The 17,300-nt window shown below is 35.5% G+C and overlaps 2 protein-coding genes across 2 annotated transcripts; one reads left to right on the forward strand and one right to left on the reverse strand.

The window, feature by feature from the left end:
* Positions 1–305: 305 nt before the first annotated feature.
* On the reverse strand, positions 306–7,458 carry actr1b (actin related protein 1B). The gene is made up of 11 exons (XM_079861346.1): positions 7,261–7,458; positions 6,094–6,158; positions 5,574–5,649; positions 4,814–4,939; positions 4,252–4,376; positions 3,950–4,166; positions 3,735–3,827; positions 3,269–3,443; positions 3,123–3,184; positions 3,000–3,040; positions 306–1,907 (listed from the first exon to the last, which is right to left on the reverse strand). The coding sequence occupies exons 1-11, from the start codon at positions 7,306–7,308 to the stop codon at positions 1,805–1,807; spliced, it is 1,131 nt and encodes a 376-aa protein (XP_079717472.1). The 5' UTR covers positions 7,309–7,458; the 3' UTR covers positions 306–1,804.
* A 428-nt stretch (positions 7,459–7,886) lies between these two features.
* Positions 7,887–13,443, forward strand: marchf5l (membrane-associated ring finger (C3HC4) 5, like). The gene is made up of 7 exons (XM_079861348.1): positions 7,887–8,026; positions 8,524–8,623; positions 8,704–8,906; positions 10,983–11,113; positions 11,191–11,374; positions 12,606–12,772; positions 12,859–13,443. The coding sequence occupies exons 2-7, from the start codon at positions 8,595–8,597 to the stop codon at positions 13,018–13,020; spliced, it is 876 nt and encodes a 291-aa protein (XP_079717474.1). The 5' UTR covers positions 7,887–8,026; positions 8,524–8,594; the 3' UTR covers positions 13,021–13,443.
* Positions 13,444–17,300: the final 3,857 nt, after the last annotated feature.

Consider the following 17,300-nt stretch of genomic DNA (forward strand, 5'->3'; position numbering starts at 1 on the left):
CATTGTACTTGCACCTTTATAAAAATAAAAATTCAATGGATTTCACAATATTTGACTATCAATAACAGCAACTAACTCCAAAATGTCATTATATAATTTTATAATATTAATAGCTATAGTAAAAGTTATATAATAGTTGATTTAGGGACCCTAAGGAAGATGAGTTTTGGGTGTATTAAAAATGGCATACCAAGTCAAACCACTTAAATGTGACGAAACTCATCAGTTTTGAAAACCACTGTTGACAACATCAGCAATAATGAACAAGCAGACAAGCTTTCGTTTACAGAATAGACAGAAGCATATTCCAGACATCATTAATTTATTTATCATACTGAATTTACAAAATTAAAAGAAAAAGCAACAATTGAAGAAACAGGTTTGTACATTTCAGTCCTTTTTGTCATTTATTTTTTGTTTGTTTTTTTAATGTTTTTAACAGTTTTGAATAGCAACCCACTGTACACAAGGCTTATGATGATATTTCTAGATCTTTAAAAAGAAAAACAACCAAGATGCTCTAACTTCCCAATGACGACACCGGAGTAAGGCGAATCCTAGGTTGGACAAACTGGACTTAAACGCAACCCTGCTACCCATCATCCCAATAGAGAGCAGCAACAAACACTACAGAAATACTAGTGCCAGAAGAGCTTCTAAATCCATTCGGCCACCCTCTGCCTTCTATATCCACGTCAATCAGATTTACATTGAAATAACACACAATCTCTGTCATCCTGTTGTTTTCATGCACTAATCAGGAATTCGGGGAGTCTCTGAATTTACATCGAAATAGTGCCACAAAGTCTTATGGCAACGTGAAACTCACTGGACGACTTCATTAAAGCTTCAGTCCGCAGAGTTAACAATATGAGAATCATGGGAAATGTAAAATGTTCAGTGGAAAAAAGAAAAAAAAAACACCTCAAAAGGGCTAATGCTCGCATCAAGTCAATTTCTGTGCGGTGACAATTATGGTCTACAACTTAAAGCTGAAAAACATAATTCTGAGAGCAAAATTTATAGACAGTAAACAACTCAAAATGGTTCTTTACAGCCGCCCCTTTTCATAAACCGATGATTCCACATTAAAATGTGCTGTATACTAATAATAACACTTGTTGACATTTCAAGCAGCGATAAACCTAGCAACCTACCGCGTACATTGTATTTCAGTATACATTATTAAGTTCCCTTGAGTGGTTTCAGCCTCGAGACGGTCAAAGGGAGGGACACAGACAGGAAACACAGTAGTGTCCATTACAGTGAATTGTTGTAGTGGTGAGCGATGCCTTTTCTACTGTATACGTTCGCCATTAACGCCGCAAAAGAGTCAAATGAATAAGAATAAAAATACTATGTTGACAACTTCGACCTCTTCGGTTCTGGAATGAAATTCTTACAACAGAGTAAAACATTCACCTTCATGTTTCATTAGAATAGATATGACAATATCATAGAGGGCAGGGTAAATAGTGTAATAAATATCTAAGCGCAGGATTGAAGCATTGGCTTTAAATGAAACAATAGTTAACAGTATTGACTGATGCCCTGAAAAGCCGGGGGGGTTTTCGGTGTTTGATGGGTGCAGAACGGGCAAGGGATGCCCGGTCGCATCCTGCCCCAGTCCCGCTCGCAGGGTGTCCCGAACGAGAGCTGGGCAGAGGACACGGAAGGCATGCCTTAGCTGCGGATGGGAGGCCCGGCGGGTAGATGGTTAGGGAGGGAAACAGAGGGAGGCCAAGCGAGAGAGGAGAGGGATGTGAAACCGCAGAGATCAGGGAGGCTGGTGGCCTAAACCCCATTAAAAAGTCTTCCGGTGGATGGCACGGGCGCGATCTTCCTCGTATTCTTTCTTGGAGACCCACATCTTCTTAAAGGTGTCGAGTGAAGCCAGGATAGATCCCCTATACGAAGCATGAGGGAAAAACACCATAAAATACACCCAAACAACTTTACTTAAAATACATAAACTACTGTTCAAAAGTTTGGGGTCGGTAAGAAATCTCAGTAAAGGCCATTGCACACTGAGTCCGAAATTTGCATCCGAAATTTTCGCAAGTAAAAAAATAAATACGACCTCACGTTATGTCAATCACGCTTGCACATTGCCTCCGAAACTTTCGTCCGACAAAAAAAAAAATCGAATTAGGTTCAATTTTCTGCGTTTTTCGCGTCCGTAGCAAGCATTTTGAATGGTGTTTTGACAATTTAGAGCCACCGAATCACGAATATTCATGAAAACGAAAAAACGCATGCAAAAATTTCGGACTCAGTGTGCAAGGACCTTAACTCTTTATTTTACAGTGTCCTTGTAACATACTTAGTAGTAACATTAAATTATGCATAATTACATGCAACTAACCCTCAACCAAATCATAATCCTACCTAAAGCCTATAGTAAGTACATGAAGTTGCTTAATATTACTCAGTACTTAAATATATAATTACACTGTAACAATGACACCTTAAAATAAAGTGTCACCGAAATCTCTTCTGTTCACCAAGGCTGTATTTGTTTGATCAAAAATACAGTAAAACAGTAATATTGCAATTTTCTATTGAATATATTTTAAAATGTAATTGATCCCTGTGATGCAAAGCTAAATTTCTAGCATCATTACTCCAGTCTTCAGTGCGTGATCCTTCAGAAATCATTCTAATATTCTGATTTGCTGCTCAAGAAACATTTCTGATTATCAATGATGAACAAAGTTCAAAATAACCACATTTATTTTAAATATAAATCTTTTGTAACATTCTAAATTTCTTTACTGTCACTTTTGCTCAATTTAATGCATCCATGTTGAATAAAAGTATTAATTTCTTTTTTTTAAAACTGATCTAAACTTTTGAACTGTAACATAAACACACACACATATATATATATATATATATATATATATATATATATATATATATATATATATATATATATATATATATATATATATATATATATATATATATATATAAAACACATGTATACATATTCTTACCCTATCCATGTTGAATAAAGTCTCTCCTGTGGTGCAGATATCTGAAACAAGAAAAAAAAAGATTATTATTTAGCGACACACAGTTCTGAAGCCAAGCTAAAATTCCTTAGATGTGCCGGTCACCTTAATTTTAACGTCTTTGGGTGCGAGTTTCTTCACTTCACTTAACAACCGGTCTCCAAAACCTGCGAGGAACAACAAGACAGACTTTCAGTTTTCTCACTGGATGGAGAACTGAAAGAAGTTCTTGACTGATATGTTTGCCTTACCTTTGAGGAGCGTTGAGCCGCCAGACAGCACTATGTTTGAGAAGAGGGTGCGTCGCAGATCCATATCTGACTTCTGAATGGCGAAGGCCAGCACTTCATGAATACCCTCGCTCTCATCTCCAATCAGATCAGGCCTGAAGAGAAGCTCTGGAGCCCTGAACCGCGCCGGACCGATCTGTGAGAGACAAACAGCTGTGAGTAACACCAAATGGTTTACATGAGTACTAGTCAAAGTCAATATGAAATAAAAATAAACACTTTTTACTTTCTTAATACAAAATTATGGTGTCATCATGAACAAGTTATTTACAGTGCGCTTTATTGCAAAGAAGAAAAAATACACCACATTATGGAAGGTTATGAATGCCATTACAATTTTGCCTGGACTGAACCATTACTGAATTTCAATTAAACTAGGATATGCATCTTAGCATACACTAACATCTACTGGTAAATTCATTCTTACATCTAGAGTGCTTCCGTCGGGTAGAGTGTATTGTGCTTTTTCAGTTTCTAGAGTTTCATCCTTCTGGGGGTTGAGGGAAAGGTAGCAGGCTCTCTGGAAAACAAATAAAACAGCATTTTTTTATATTTTCTTCAACGTGAAACATCTAACATCTAGATTAGAATTGTCCTTAAAAAGGAACCGCAAAAGAAAGTGTCATATAAATCCAACCGTACCTCCTTGATGGTGCGAACGACCTCGAACTCTGCAGAAGTGTGGAAATCGTAGCCTTCCTTGCGCAGGAGTAGACGGAGGTATCGGGAGACGTCACGTCCGGCGATGTCCACGCGCATGATGGAATGTGGAATGGCGAATCCCTCGTATATGGGGACAGCGTGCGTCACACCATCCCCAGCATCCAGGACCACACCTGTGGTTCGGCCTGTGGCGTATCTGTCAGGCAGGAAACAAGTGTGCATGAGAGAGGAAGTATGTGGCGTGATATCAGGAAGAAGGACATTGAAAGCTCTGAACTCACAAACTGAGCACCGCCTGCATGGAGATGAACAGCGCCGGCACGTTGAAGGTCTCGAAGAAAACCTCTGCCGCCCGTTCACGGTTTTTACTGGGGTTCAGTGGTGCTTCGGTCAACAGGACAGGATGCTGAAAGACGCATAAATATATAAATGTCTGAACAATATAGCGCAAGACAGTGCTGTTAACTAAAACTCTAAAAGACAATAACATTTTGGTAATTAAAATAAAACAGAGATCCAATAAAATATAAAAATCAGATGTAAAACTTAAAAATGAGGGTTTAACTTAAAATGTTTTCTTGGAAACTAACAGAAATAAATAAGTTATGTTGAAGCACTAAAATGACTAAAACTGAAATAAAAATAAATAAACGGCAAATAGAAATATTTAAAACAAACAAAAACTAATAAATATGAGAAGAATACTCATTGCAAAAATTATTAAAATAAAATTTAAATGATAACTAGCCCTGACCCAAATATATAAAAAAAACCTTCAAAGAATTAACAAATACTATAAATAACACTAAAATAATTCTGGTGAAGAATAAATTCAATCCACACCTCCTCAGAGAAGGTCTGCAGCTGTTCCTTTGAGTACACATACTGCCAGATGCGCTCCATGTCATTCCAGTCTTTCACGATGCCGTGTTCCATGGGATAGCGCACGGACAGCAGCCCCCTGTGCTCCTGCATATGCCACAGATATAAAGAACACATTATGATTTTACATGATTACAATGCAACTTAAAGACAGCATGAAATCAAAACTGCACCTTTAATTTGCACGTTATATTAAAGGCACACTAAGCAGTTTCCGTTTTTCTCAAACAGCGACCCCTAGAGTCACTGTGGAGTACTTGTATTTATCGTTACCGTTGTAAATACCACTCGCGCAGAGCCGTCTCTGCACTCTTCCGACCGCGCTTTCTTCATCGACTCTGCCATGATTCACGTCTGAAATGCGTGCTAGTGTCCTCCATAGAGGCTGCTTCATATGTTGTTTATGTATGTGACGTCGTGCTGTAAAGCCATTGCTGGTTTTGCATTGCTGGTATTGCCAGCCGCATCCCCCCCTGCTTTGCTATCGGGATGATTCGCCCTACTACGAGTTCGTTTACCATCTAAATGACTTCAAAGCTGTTATATTAAGGTACAAATCTAGCATTGTGTGCCTTTAACTTTTCTGTTCTGATGACATGCACAAAATATTATTAACCAATATTTATTGAATACTGTTGCACATTACGGAAGTTAAATGCATTGTGAATGTCAAGATAAAACACATTTTTAATAGAAACATGTACTTTAAATAAAGTTTTACCTCGGCTTTGGGTCCAATAAACAGATCTCCCTCAAGGGCACCGGCCATCACCCGAACATGCTTGGGTCGCCCCACACTAGAAATAAATCGTTCTGGTTAATATAACACCACAATGTGTGTGCGTATTTTGTTTTAATGTTTTTGAAAGAAGTCTCTTATGATCACCAAGGCTGCATTTATTTGATCAAAAATACAATAAAAATAGTAATATAATTGTGAAATAATTATTACAATTTAAAATAACTGTTTGCTATTTTAATATATTTTTTTATGTAATTTATTCCTGTGATGCAAAACTGAATTTCCAGCATCATTTCAGCATCAAGATGAGTAAAAAGTTCAAAAGAATGCCATTTATTTAAAAAAGAAATCTTTTATAACATCATAAATGTCTTTACTGTCACTTTTGATCGATTTAACACAACCTTGCTGAATAAAATTATTTCTTTAAAAAAAACTTCTGAGCCCAAAACTTTGAAGGTTTTTTCAATGTAGTAATACCAATCAAATGGGTACTCACTAATTTGGGAAACAGTATTTAGGGATCTGATCTCCAGCAAAGCCAGCCTTAATAACTCCAGAACCCTGTAAGAGAAGTAAGAGGAAAAAAGAAAGAAAATGAAACTCCAATATGAACTCCAATTGTACAGGGAGTAAACTGTATAACTATAAGTAAACTGGGTAACACTTTATTTTACAGTGTCCTTGTTACAAATGTTACATGTAGTTACTGTAATAACTATAAATGATGCATAATTACACACAACTAACCTTAAACCAAACCCCAATCCTAACTAAGTACATGCAGTTAATTATTATTATTACACAGTTCTTAAATGCATAATTACACTGTAACACTGTAAAAAAAGTGTAACAGTAAACTGTATGAACTATAAAAGCACAAACAGTGAATGTGTTGTAAAATGATTCATCTGATGATCATCTGAAGCCTCCTTGTTTGATCTTGAGTCATGAGACAGAGCTGGAGGGAGCAACAAGAAACTCAACAGCGACAGACTACAGTAGAGAGACACTGTGAGAAAACATCCTTAAATATCACTGACATTTACTAAGTTTTCATAATTCTAGCAACCTGTGACATTCATTCAGGCTTTGAGGTTGCAGAGCTCCCACCTTAAATCTGATTAAAGGTTGAAGCTTAATAGCTCTCCATCTATTGCTCCACTCTTCTGGCTTGTGTTAAAATCAATTTAGTAATTTATATAAATTATTTCAAACTATGAAATGTGGCTGTAAATACAAGGCGGGGTCACAGACAGCCATCTTGGCAACAATAACACAACTCTAGCTAAAATACAGGTTTTTATCTGATAGATTCTCTTTGACAACCATGCATCTTGCGATATCTCATTAATATGAACAACGTGGAATCATTTATTTGACATTTGAGTGAATAATTCAAAGAACCATTGAAATGAGTAGCAAATCAGCTTATACCGACACATCATACTGAGCAGCGAATGCCTCAGGATAACGCATTTAAGACAGATACACTGTTATGCTTTACATGATGAAGTGTTTAGACGTGCATCAGACTGTGCACAGTAAATAAAATCCAAAAAATCTCATTTAGCATTGGCCGGCTAGCGCAGGGTTTGGCACAATGGCATTAGCTTTAGCCTCTTAGCACAGACTGGGTGTGGAGGGCTGCTGACATCATACTCACATTATCAATCACAACCGGCTGGTTGGCTATAATATCATACGACTCCATGTTCAGCCTGCGCTTGTGTGCGTTTTTCGGGCAACTCGTTCGCAAGAAGCAACGTTTATGATTTTCTGTTCATGTAAATAAAAAATAACCGTCGCTGCTTGGCAGTAAAACCACAGGCTGAGCGGTGATGCGTCAACCGAACCTCACTGTGGAGGGAGCCAATCAAACACGCTGGACTAGGAGATGACTGACAGCTCATTTAGCCAATAGTCATTTGGTTCGAAGGCGCAGTTTGACAACCTCCTAGACTTACACAAAAATAAAAAAATAGATTGTATATATTTTTTTAAAGTGTGTCATTTTATAAATGTATTTATATGTTATGCTCATATGTAATTGGAAATATATGGTATTTAATTTCTTGTTTTTTTAGGGGCAAAATAATGGAGAGGATAATAGCAAACGACTGCAGTAGCAAAAAAAAAAAAACGTAATAAATATTTCCTTAGCATATTGCATTTTTTAACAATTATCCAACACACTTAATTCACGTTTTGTTTTTATTTAAGCATTCTCTTACAATAAATACGCGGTTAAACGTGAAACGGATATTATAGCACGTTCGGGACATTTATTTTGACAACCGGAAGTAGCTTATCCGGAAATTGTTCTTCAAGAGGTTGTTATTCTGTCCTCCGAGAAATTGAAAGTGTCAAATCAGCCTAGAGATCCAAACTAAACGACTATCAGAAAAGATTAATCTACAAAACATCTTCAGGTGAGGATCTACATTTGAACTCAGTTAACAATGTTGGCTGAATGACCAGTTGTGGTATGTTTATTGCTGTAAAAACTTTAATGTTGAGGTATGGGGCTGTTTGATTTGTTTACAGTGAGTCATTCCAAAGGATAATTGTGTTGAATTATACATTTAAATTTGCGCAGTGTCCACTGCCCTGACATTCACACGTGATCAAGGCCTGATTAACACAAAAATAATAATAATAATGTACCTGCAAAACATTTATAGCGCATCTTTCATTCAAAGACAGGCGTTAGAAGAATACATATAATATAACTATCATGCTAGGTATCCTATACTATATTTAAAAATACCTTTTATTGAAATATTTTGTAATATCTGTCATATAAATGATGCTGACCACCCTAATATAAGATCAATCATATTATGTGTTTAGCTCCTAGTAACATTGAATAAAAAAATGCAATATAGCAAATATTCTTGTATTTAAGTCTAATGATCTCTGTTAACAGGTGTTGTACACTGAGCCTGCTCTGGCTCACTCATGTTGGAGCTGGAGACCGTGGATCAAACCTGACACAAGATGGCCTGTGTAGATGAACCTCCAGAGAAGTGAGTTTCTCCATTAGTTGTGAATCACCGTTTAGTAGTGCTCTTAGATATGTGCTCACTAACATGTCGTCCAACGACAGGCACTGCTGGGTTTGTTTTGCCACGGAGAAGGAGGATCGTGCTGCAGAATGGGTCAGTCCGTGCCGCTGTAAGGGCTGCACTAAGTGGATCCATCAGTCGTGCTTACAGCGTTGGCTCGATGAAAAACAGAAGGGAAACAGTGGTGGAGCCGTCAGCTGCCCGCAATGTGGCACTGAATATCATATAGTTTTCCCCAAAATGGGTTAGTATTTGCACTTCACCTTTTTGAAGGGAGACTTACTGATACCGGTTTCCTCTTTCGTTGGATGTCTCGTCATGGACTCTTACATATTTTATGCATATCCTTATTGCACCAAAATATTCTGGATCATTTTATCCCGATAAGAATGTGGTACTGTTAGCTCTGTTTTCCACCAGTGTTATTATTAAAGGGGGGTTGAAATGCTCATTTTCACTCAATCTCCTGTTAATCTTGAGTACCTATAGAGTAGTATGGCATCCTTCATATCTCCAAAAAGTCTTTAGTTTTATTATATTTATAAAAGAAAGATAGGCTGTACCGAGTCTTTCCGGAAAAAACCGAGCGGCTGGAGGCGGGCCGTGTGGGCGAAGCTTAGCTGTGCTAACGCGCCGAGCTAGTGACAACACACAGACACAATAGAAGCAGTTTTACTCACCGAACCTTTATCATTGTGACTGCTCGATCCTTAAGCATTAGACGATCTGCAAATCCGTCGATCTGGGCTTTGTTTATAAAACAATCATCGTCGAAATGCAGAGAACAAACAGTCTTACAACACAACTCCGTTTATGCTCAGGAAAAACAAACTCCATCCACGGGTTCCTTAACGCCGGGTTCTTTGGGAATCTGTGCAGGGTTGTCTTGCCCTGGCAACCAAAAACACACTTCTTTGGTGACATTGACTTCCCAAAAGCCGGGCAGGGCGCTTTGATGGCGAACTGCTTTCGCTCTCTCTCTCTGGTCTACGAGTGCGCGCGCGGCCGCGATCTTACCGGAGAAGTGCCCTTAGAACCCATATAAGGAAATTCCGTTACATCTGACGTCACACATACCCATACTCGAAAAAAACTTTCCGAAACTTGTGACAAACCGGAAGGACAATTTTTGGCACAGAAATACTCCTTCAAACGTACAATTTAATTTTTGAAACTTTGTCCATGTTTAGCATGGGAATCCAACTCTTTAACAGTGTAAAAAACTCAGTATGCATGAAATAGCATTTCACCCCCCCCTTTAAGTAAAACTAAACTATTTAAAAAAATAATTTTTGTTAACTGATAGAAAGCTCATGTAAATAAAAATATTAAATGAAAGACATAAACTTAAAAATGTAAATGATAATTGAAGTACTGAAATAAGTGTAAGTTGAAGATTAAAACTAAACACTTAAATAAAAATAAATGAAAGCTAAGCTATTAAAAATCATTTTTGTTAACTGAAATAAAGCTAAGATAAATGATAAATATTAGATGAAAAATTAAAATTAAAATAAAAATTGAAATAAAATAAGTGTAATTTGAAATACAAAAATCAAATAAAACCCAAATAAACACAAGTTAAAAACTAAACTATTACATTTTTGCTAACTGAAATAAAGCTGAGATGCATTAAAATATATAAATATTAAATGGGAAATTTAAACTTAAAAAATGTCAACGAAAATTGAAATACTGAAATAAAATAAGTGTAAGCTGAAATACAAAAATTACTAAAACCCAAATAAAAATAAATTAAAGCTAAACTATCAACAACAATTTTTTTTTACTGAAATAAAGCTGAGATAAATTAAATATAAATATGAATGAAAAACTTAAACTTAAAAGTAAACGAAAATTGAAATACTGAAATAAAATAAGTGAAAGTTGAAAAAGTAAAATTGCTATACATTTTTTTTTAAACTGTAAAAAAATAAAATAAAAAATTGTAAAAGCATATAAAGCAAGTTAAAATTAAAATGAAACCAGTCAAAATAAATGTTCAAAATATTAATAATTGCTCTTAAAAGTGCCACGACATGAAGGCCAAGTATAGTAACCCACACTCTGAATATGTCCTCTGTATTTAAATAATATATAAGTAATACTAAATATTGTTTTATAACAGTTTTGCACTCATTTTCACTTACCGTTTAAGCACATCATCATCATGTATTTCATTTTTGACAAATTAGCTCATAAAATGTGACATAAGTGCACAGATGCTGTGTGGGCTTATTAATGACTAATATTCCTTCATTCTGTTATTTTGGACAGTGAATAGGGAAGTGTTAAATGTGTGGTTGTGTCTCTGTTCCAGGGCCTCTGGTGTACTTCCTCCAGCAGGTCGATCGAGCTCTGTCCAGGGCCAGTCCGTTCGCTGCGGCTGGAGTCGTGGTGGGCACTGTCTATTGGTCGGCCGTGACCTACGGTGCCGTCACGGTTATGCAGGTGCGTTGAAGACAGGAGGAAGAAAGGAGCTTGGCTCTCCTTGGCTCTTTTGAACACTTTTTCTTCTCTGTTTTCAGGTGGTGGGGCATAAGAAGGGTCTGGATGTGATGGAGCGTGCGGATCCTATCTTCCTGCTCATGGGTTTACCCACCATCCCCGTCATGCTGGTACTGGGGAAAATGATCCGCTGGGAGGATTACGTAGTGCGGCTCTGGCAGCGACACTCTTCCAAGCTTCAGATCTTCAGCGGGCTTGTGCCTGGTATGTGGAAGACCGCGTGAGACTGGGCTGTAGTTCATTGAGGTTCTTTATACTTAAACTAAAACGATCAAAAATCGTTTTCGTTCATTGAAATTAAAGCTAAATATTACTTAAAAAACTAATAAAAAATGACAAAAGCACTAGATTGAAAGCTTTTATTTGTATGTTTTCATTTAGATTTAAGTTTGTTTTAGTCATTTTGTTATTATTAAGAAAAGCTATTATATTTTGCTTTAATTAATTTGATATTTTCAGTTAATTTGCTGAAGTACTAATATTACTAACATTAAAACGGAAATAAAAAAAGCTTTACATTTTATTTAAAAAAAACACATAAATGACTATAACCTAAGCTAAAATTAAAGCTTTTATTTATTTATTTTTTTTAGTTTAAGTTTTAGTCATTTTGTTAATTGCTTTTGTCATTATTAAAAAACAATTAGATTAATCTTTAATTTATTTTTATTTAATTTATTTAAACAATTCAAACAATATAAACAAAGCGTTTATTTTTTATGAAAAGTGTGAAATTTTAGTTTCTATGTAACTTTTTATTTGCTTTTGTTATATTTCTTTTTAAACTATTATATTTAACTTTATTTTTTTCAGTTTTTGTCATTTTAGTACTTCAACAAATTCCCTTTTATATTTTCAGTTTCAGCAAAGTAATTCAATGACAAAATTCAATTTAACTGAAATAAAAATAAATTAAAGCTAAATATATTTTTTTAAACATAAAATGACTAAAACTTCAACTAAGATGAAAATGAAAGCTTTTATTTTTCTATTGTCAGTTTTCATTTTAGTTTGAAGTTTCACTTTTTAATTGCTTTTGTCTTTTTTATTTTAAAAAAGCAACTATATTTAGCTTTATTTCAGTTTAAGTCATTTTAGTACTTTAATTCACTTTTATTTTTATATTTTCAGTTAAGTCGTTAAAGTACTAAAATGACTAAAACTGAAATTAAAAATGTTTTATTTTTTAAATAAAAGCTAATTAAAAATATTAATAAATACTATGATAGTACTAAAATAACACTGATCCATCCAAAAATGTACATTTTGACATTTACTCACCCTCTCATTCTAAACCCATTTTAATATGTATACATATTAAAATGGATAGCTCATTTATGTGTGAACTGTTTAAAGCATCTTAGAATGGATGATTTACTGTCATAATCATACCGTAGACCATTTTTGAAGCACAAAATATCATTTGTTTGCACAGGGATGGGTCGTGCTCTGCCCCGCGCCCCAGCAGAAGGCGGATACGGAGGAGACCATCTCTCTGTGTCTCGCACCCTGTGTGGAGCCCTCATCTTCCCCTCCATCGCCAGCCTGGTGGGTCGTCTCCTGTTCCGCAGAGTCACGTCAAACCTGCAGCGTACCATCCTGGTGAGAGTCCACAGCCCTGAGCGCCTACCATACAACCTGGAATTACATTAACAAGTGCAACGCCTAACCCAGTTTTCCTCTTCCAGGGTGGCATTGCCTTCGTGGTGATTAAGGGAGTGCTGAAAGTGTATTTCAAACAGCAGCAGTACCTCATCCAGGCCAACAGACACATCCTGAATTACCCCGAGCCCGAGGGACGAGCAGACGGCGCTGTCGAGGACGACAACGAAGACAGTAGCAATGAATGAAGAGGATGCACTTACGGAAATCAACTAATGAACTGTAGTATAGGATTCGCAGAATACAAATACATATTTACGGATGTTTAAAGACATCATTTTTCAGCTTCACATGGCTCTAATATAGCACAAACACGTTTGCTATGTGTTATTATAATGCAATGATGGCTGAAATTCTTTCATCTGTGAGAAACTCTTGCTGGGGTGTTGAAGTGCTTGTAGTAGCGAAATGCACCTTCAGATGGCGCCAAAACAAAGCTGGAAACTGCACTGTGCACTGATGTCTGGTGAAGAAAGACATTGTCATTTATGCTGCAAATGTACCAGCAGAATCATGGAATGAGAATGAGTTTATTGATTCTATTTGAAGGCAATACACACTTGCTCTTTAAAGGCAATTACTAATAAAGATAATAAACCCAGAAACTTTGACTTTGATGCATTACTGTAATCGTTTTTGATAAAGGTGGTACAACCTGGGGAAAAAGATCAATTTGCATGATCAGACGTCATATTTGACCCCAAAATCAAAAGAGATTTTATATTTGTTTTATATTATGCATGTATTTTGCTTAAAGAAAATAAAACCAATTTTTGGTTGCATGATTAGGAGGTGCAACATGGAAACATTTGGATCATTTCACTCCAAAAATGAAAGAAATAAGAAATAATGTTCTGCATAAAGATATATTTTTTAGAGCTATTACATTTTTTGTTTTCTGCATTGGATTTGTGATGTATTAAATGTATTTACAGACCGAATTCAAATGAGCTGTAATGCACTTGGATGTTTATTATTATTATATTTTTAGTGATTGTCATTGTTTTCAATGTTTCTCATGTAAAAATGCAAAATAAAAATATTAACATTATTGGAAACACTTTAAAATAAGATTCCATTAGTTAAGTTAGTTAATGCGTTAACTAATATTAACTAACAATGAACAATACATTTGTTACAGTATTTATTAATCTTTGTTAATATAAATTAATATAAATACAACTGTTCATTGTTAATTCAGGTTCATTAACTAATGTTAACAGATACAACTTTAAGGTATTAGTAAATGCTGAGATTAACATTAACTGAGATTAATAAATGCTTTGGAAATATTTTTCATAGTTGGTTCATATTAACTGATATAGTTAACTAATGTTTAAAAAATGAAAACTTACTTTAAAGTGTTACCATATTATTTAATTTTTGCAATAAAAATAAAAATATATGTATATAATATGATGTAGCATATGCAATATAAATGAAATCAGAAATAAATTTAAAATTTTAACATTAGTGAAAAGGAGAATTTGTCAAATATATGTATATGAAAATAATGTATCAATCCAACCAATCTTAATGGTGCTAAAAATTGGGTTTATTTTCTTTATGCAAAATACATGCATAATATAAAACAAATATAAAAATCTCTTTTGATTTGGGCTAAAAAAAAAAAAGACCTCTGATCTTGGACAGGTCTCATAAGATCCGCATGAAAATGAAAATACTGAGAGGATCTAATAAATGTGTGAGTGTTGATCATATTTTAAAGGCATAGTTCACCCTCAAGTTGTTCCAAACCTGGAACAAATCTATGGCCTTTTAGGGCTTCCATACCCTCAAGATATTCCAACCATGTATGAATTTCTTTCTTCTGTTGAACACAAAAGAGGATATTTAAAAGAATGTTGGTAATCAGACAGTTTAGGCCTCATTTAGGCCTATTGTGGATATTTTCAACAAAAAGTTTGCTTCAATTAATAATAAAGTCTACAATAAATAAATTAGGCTACTATGGGCTAATTAATCACTGTTCAATCAATGTACTCTAAACATTTTATTTGTGTAACTTAGAGAAAAATGTTTTATGTCGAGATTAACGAAAATTAAATCGTGATAATGAGAAAACAACTTTTGTCGTGATCACAAGAAAGAATACTAATCCGTGGACTCTAGGGCTTCCATACGAGGGTAAGTAAACGATGGGGGGAAATCTTTTTTGGGTTAAGGAACGCAGAACAGTGATGTCTATCTAAACCATAGACTGTAAATCTAAACATAAGTGTTTATCATACAAAATCGTAGAATTTTCCCGCGCTTTCCTTCACGCTGAGAGCGAGCGTCATCACATCATGGCAGCACTCCGGCTGCGTTTTGAAGGAATGGCGAAGACAAGACTGAGTGTAAAGGCACCCCATTAATATTCTGGTTTGCTTCTGATCTCTTATTTCTTTATTTCTGAAAAAACATGAATAATGTAAAAGTTTGCAGATGGTAAAGGGCTGGCTGGGAGAAAAGACAGCAGGGGGAGCACAATCGGCTCACCCGAGATGACTTCATTTGGGTTTAAAAATACACCCCCGCTCACAGCCGCATCTAAAACAGTCCTCTGGGATTGTTTGTCGCTCATTTTTAAACATCTCTACCAAGTATTACTACGGCAGACAGTCAGGCTTTATCACAGCTGTCAAACATACAGTCAGACAGTGGAACGTTCATGACGCAGAAAATCTTAAACCCCACAATGCATCTGTCACTTATAAACATAGGCCACCTACGATGTAATCGGCCTACTTCGCACATTAAGTTGTAAGTAAATGCCTTAATTTAATGTATTTGTATGGAGCCAGTCAGCCAGATATGAAATTAAAGGATTTGGATGGCTGAAGATGCATAACATAGGCAAAATGAGGGTCGAAATTCAAGTCACAGCATCGAAGTAGAACACATTTCATTTTCTGATATTTTTAGTGGTTACCTTGATGATCCAGATGAAAAGAAATGTACTTTGAGCCATAATGAAAAGTAAAGAGCAAAGGAACATAAAAAGAGACACCTAGGCCTAAAATATCCAACTGCTATAATGTGTAAAAAAAAAAAAAAAGCAGTTTTTGGGAATACATGTATGTGACTTTGGATTTACATCTTAAGAACTGAACAAAACAAAATAACAACAGCTAGAATCATACACATATAGGCTATGTTAGGCTACTTTACCTAGGCTACTATAAAATGACAGTATGTGGAAATGTAGCTATAAACAGAACCAGAGCAAAAAGTGTGTTATAACAATGACTCATTATAACTCATAACATAAGTGGGTCTTTTTTTAGCCTACCTTTTGTAATCTGTAACTTTCAAAGCATAAACATTCATTCCTATTGTATTTTTAAGGAAGTATTTCTATAAAACAGTATATCATACTTTCAGAAATAGGCTCTGGTCGCTGGTATCAGCTATTGACCAATCAGAATCAAGGATTGGAACTAACCGTTTTATAATTATCAATATAGTTATTGTTCTTGGTGTAAATGGCCCTTTATCCAGTTAGCCAATGCTCATAAGGATTTGTATTAGCTTTTTTTATAACATACATTTTTGTAATATCATGATAAAATGGGAAAAATAACTATAATACCACAAAACGTCACAGAATTCATGAAATCCGTTGCTATCCATTACTGATGCTCAAGCCTTTGTTTTCCCACCAAAAGTATGTCACTTCCAGAAGGATGATGTTATTGAGGAACTGGCTTATACTAAATGGATAAATTAACCACTACGTTAACTTAACTGTGAAAATATGATTTAAAAAAAAGTGAATAAGATTTCCATGTTACAATTTGTATTTCTAGCTTAATAATTTATCCAATAAACATGAAAAAGTGCTATATAGCTGGGGCATTGCCCTCAAACATCAAAGACTATCAAAATGTGCTGCATTAGCAAGTAAATCTGATTGCAGAAAGACTATAGGGGAGATTCTGTCATATCAAGCAGTACACATCAAAGCTGCTGGGCTTACTTATATGACGTATGAATAAAATAACAAAAGTGGGGCTCATTAGAGTAGAGTAGACTGCAGATAACCCACGGCAAGCTAATAAACTGCGGTGAGAATTATAAAACAGATAGGAGATGCAAGTGACAATCCCTCTGGACAAATGATGATTATCCGTTTTTTAAGCTCTATTTTGCTGGTGCGTCCCCAGAGGCTTCGGCCTACATATCCTACACGAACCAATGGATTGTCTTCAAACACTTCACTTTCGGATATTATTAGTGACCTGCTGGAAATCAATGGCAATTTAAAATAAGTGCATCTTATCAAGAAAACAAGGTTAGCCAAAAAGCTTTTATCTGCGTGCCACACGTTTCATCTCCTTTAATAGGAAACCGCGGCAGCAGTGAAAAAGAAATGGGACACGTGGACAGCAGATCAAGTGGCCTGAAATTAGTAACACCTCTAAACAGGACTCCTTGACCTGGACACCGTTCACGCAAGAATGGC

The sequence above is a fragment of the Squalius cephalus genome (assembly GCF_949319135.1).
Source record: "Squalius cephalus genome assembly, chromosome: 24".
Classification (NCBI taxonomy): domain Eukaryota; kingdom Metazoa; phylum Chordata; class Actinopteri; order Cypriniformes; family Leuciscidae; genus Squalius; species Squalius cephalus.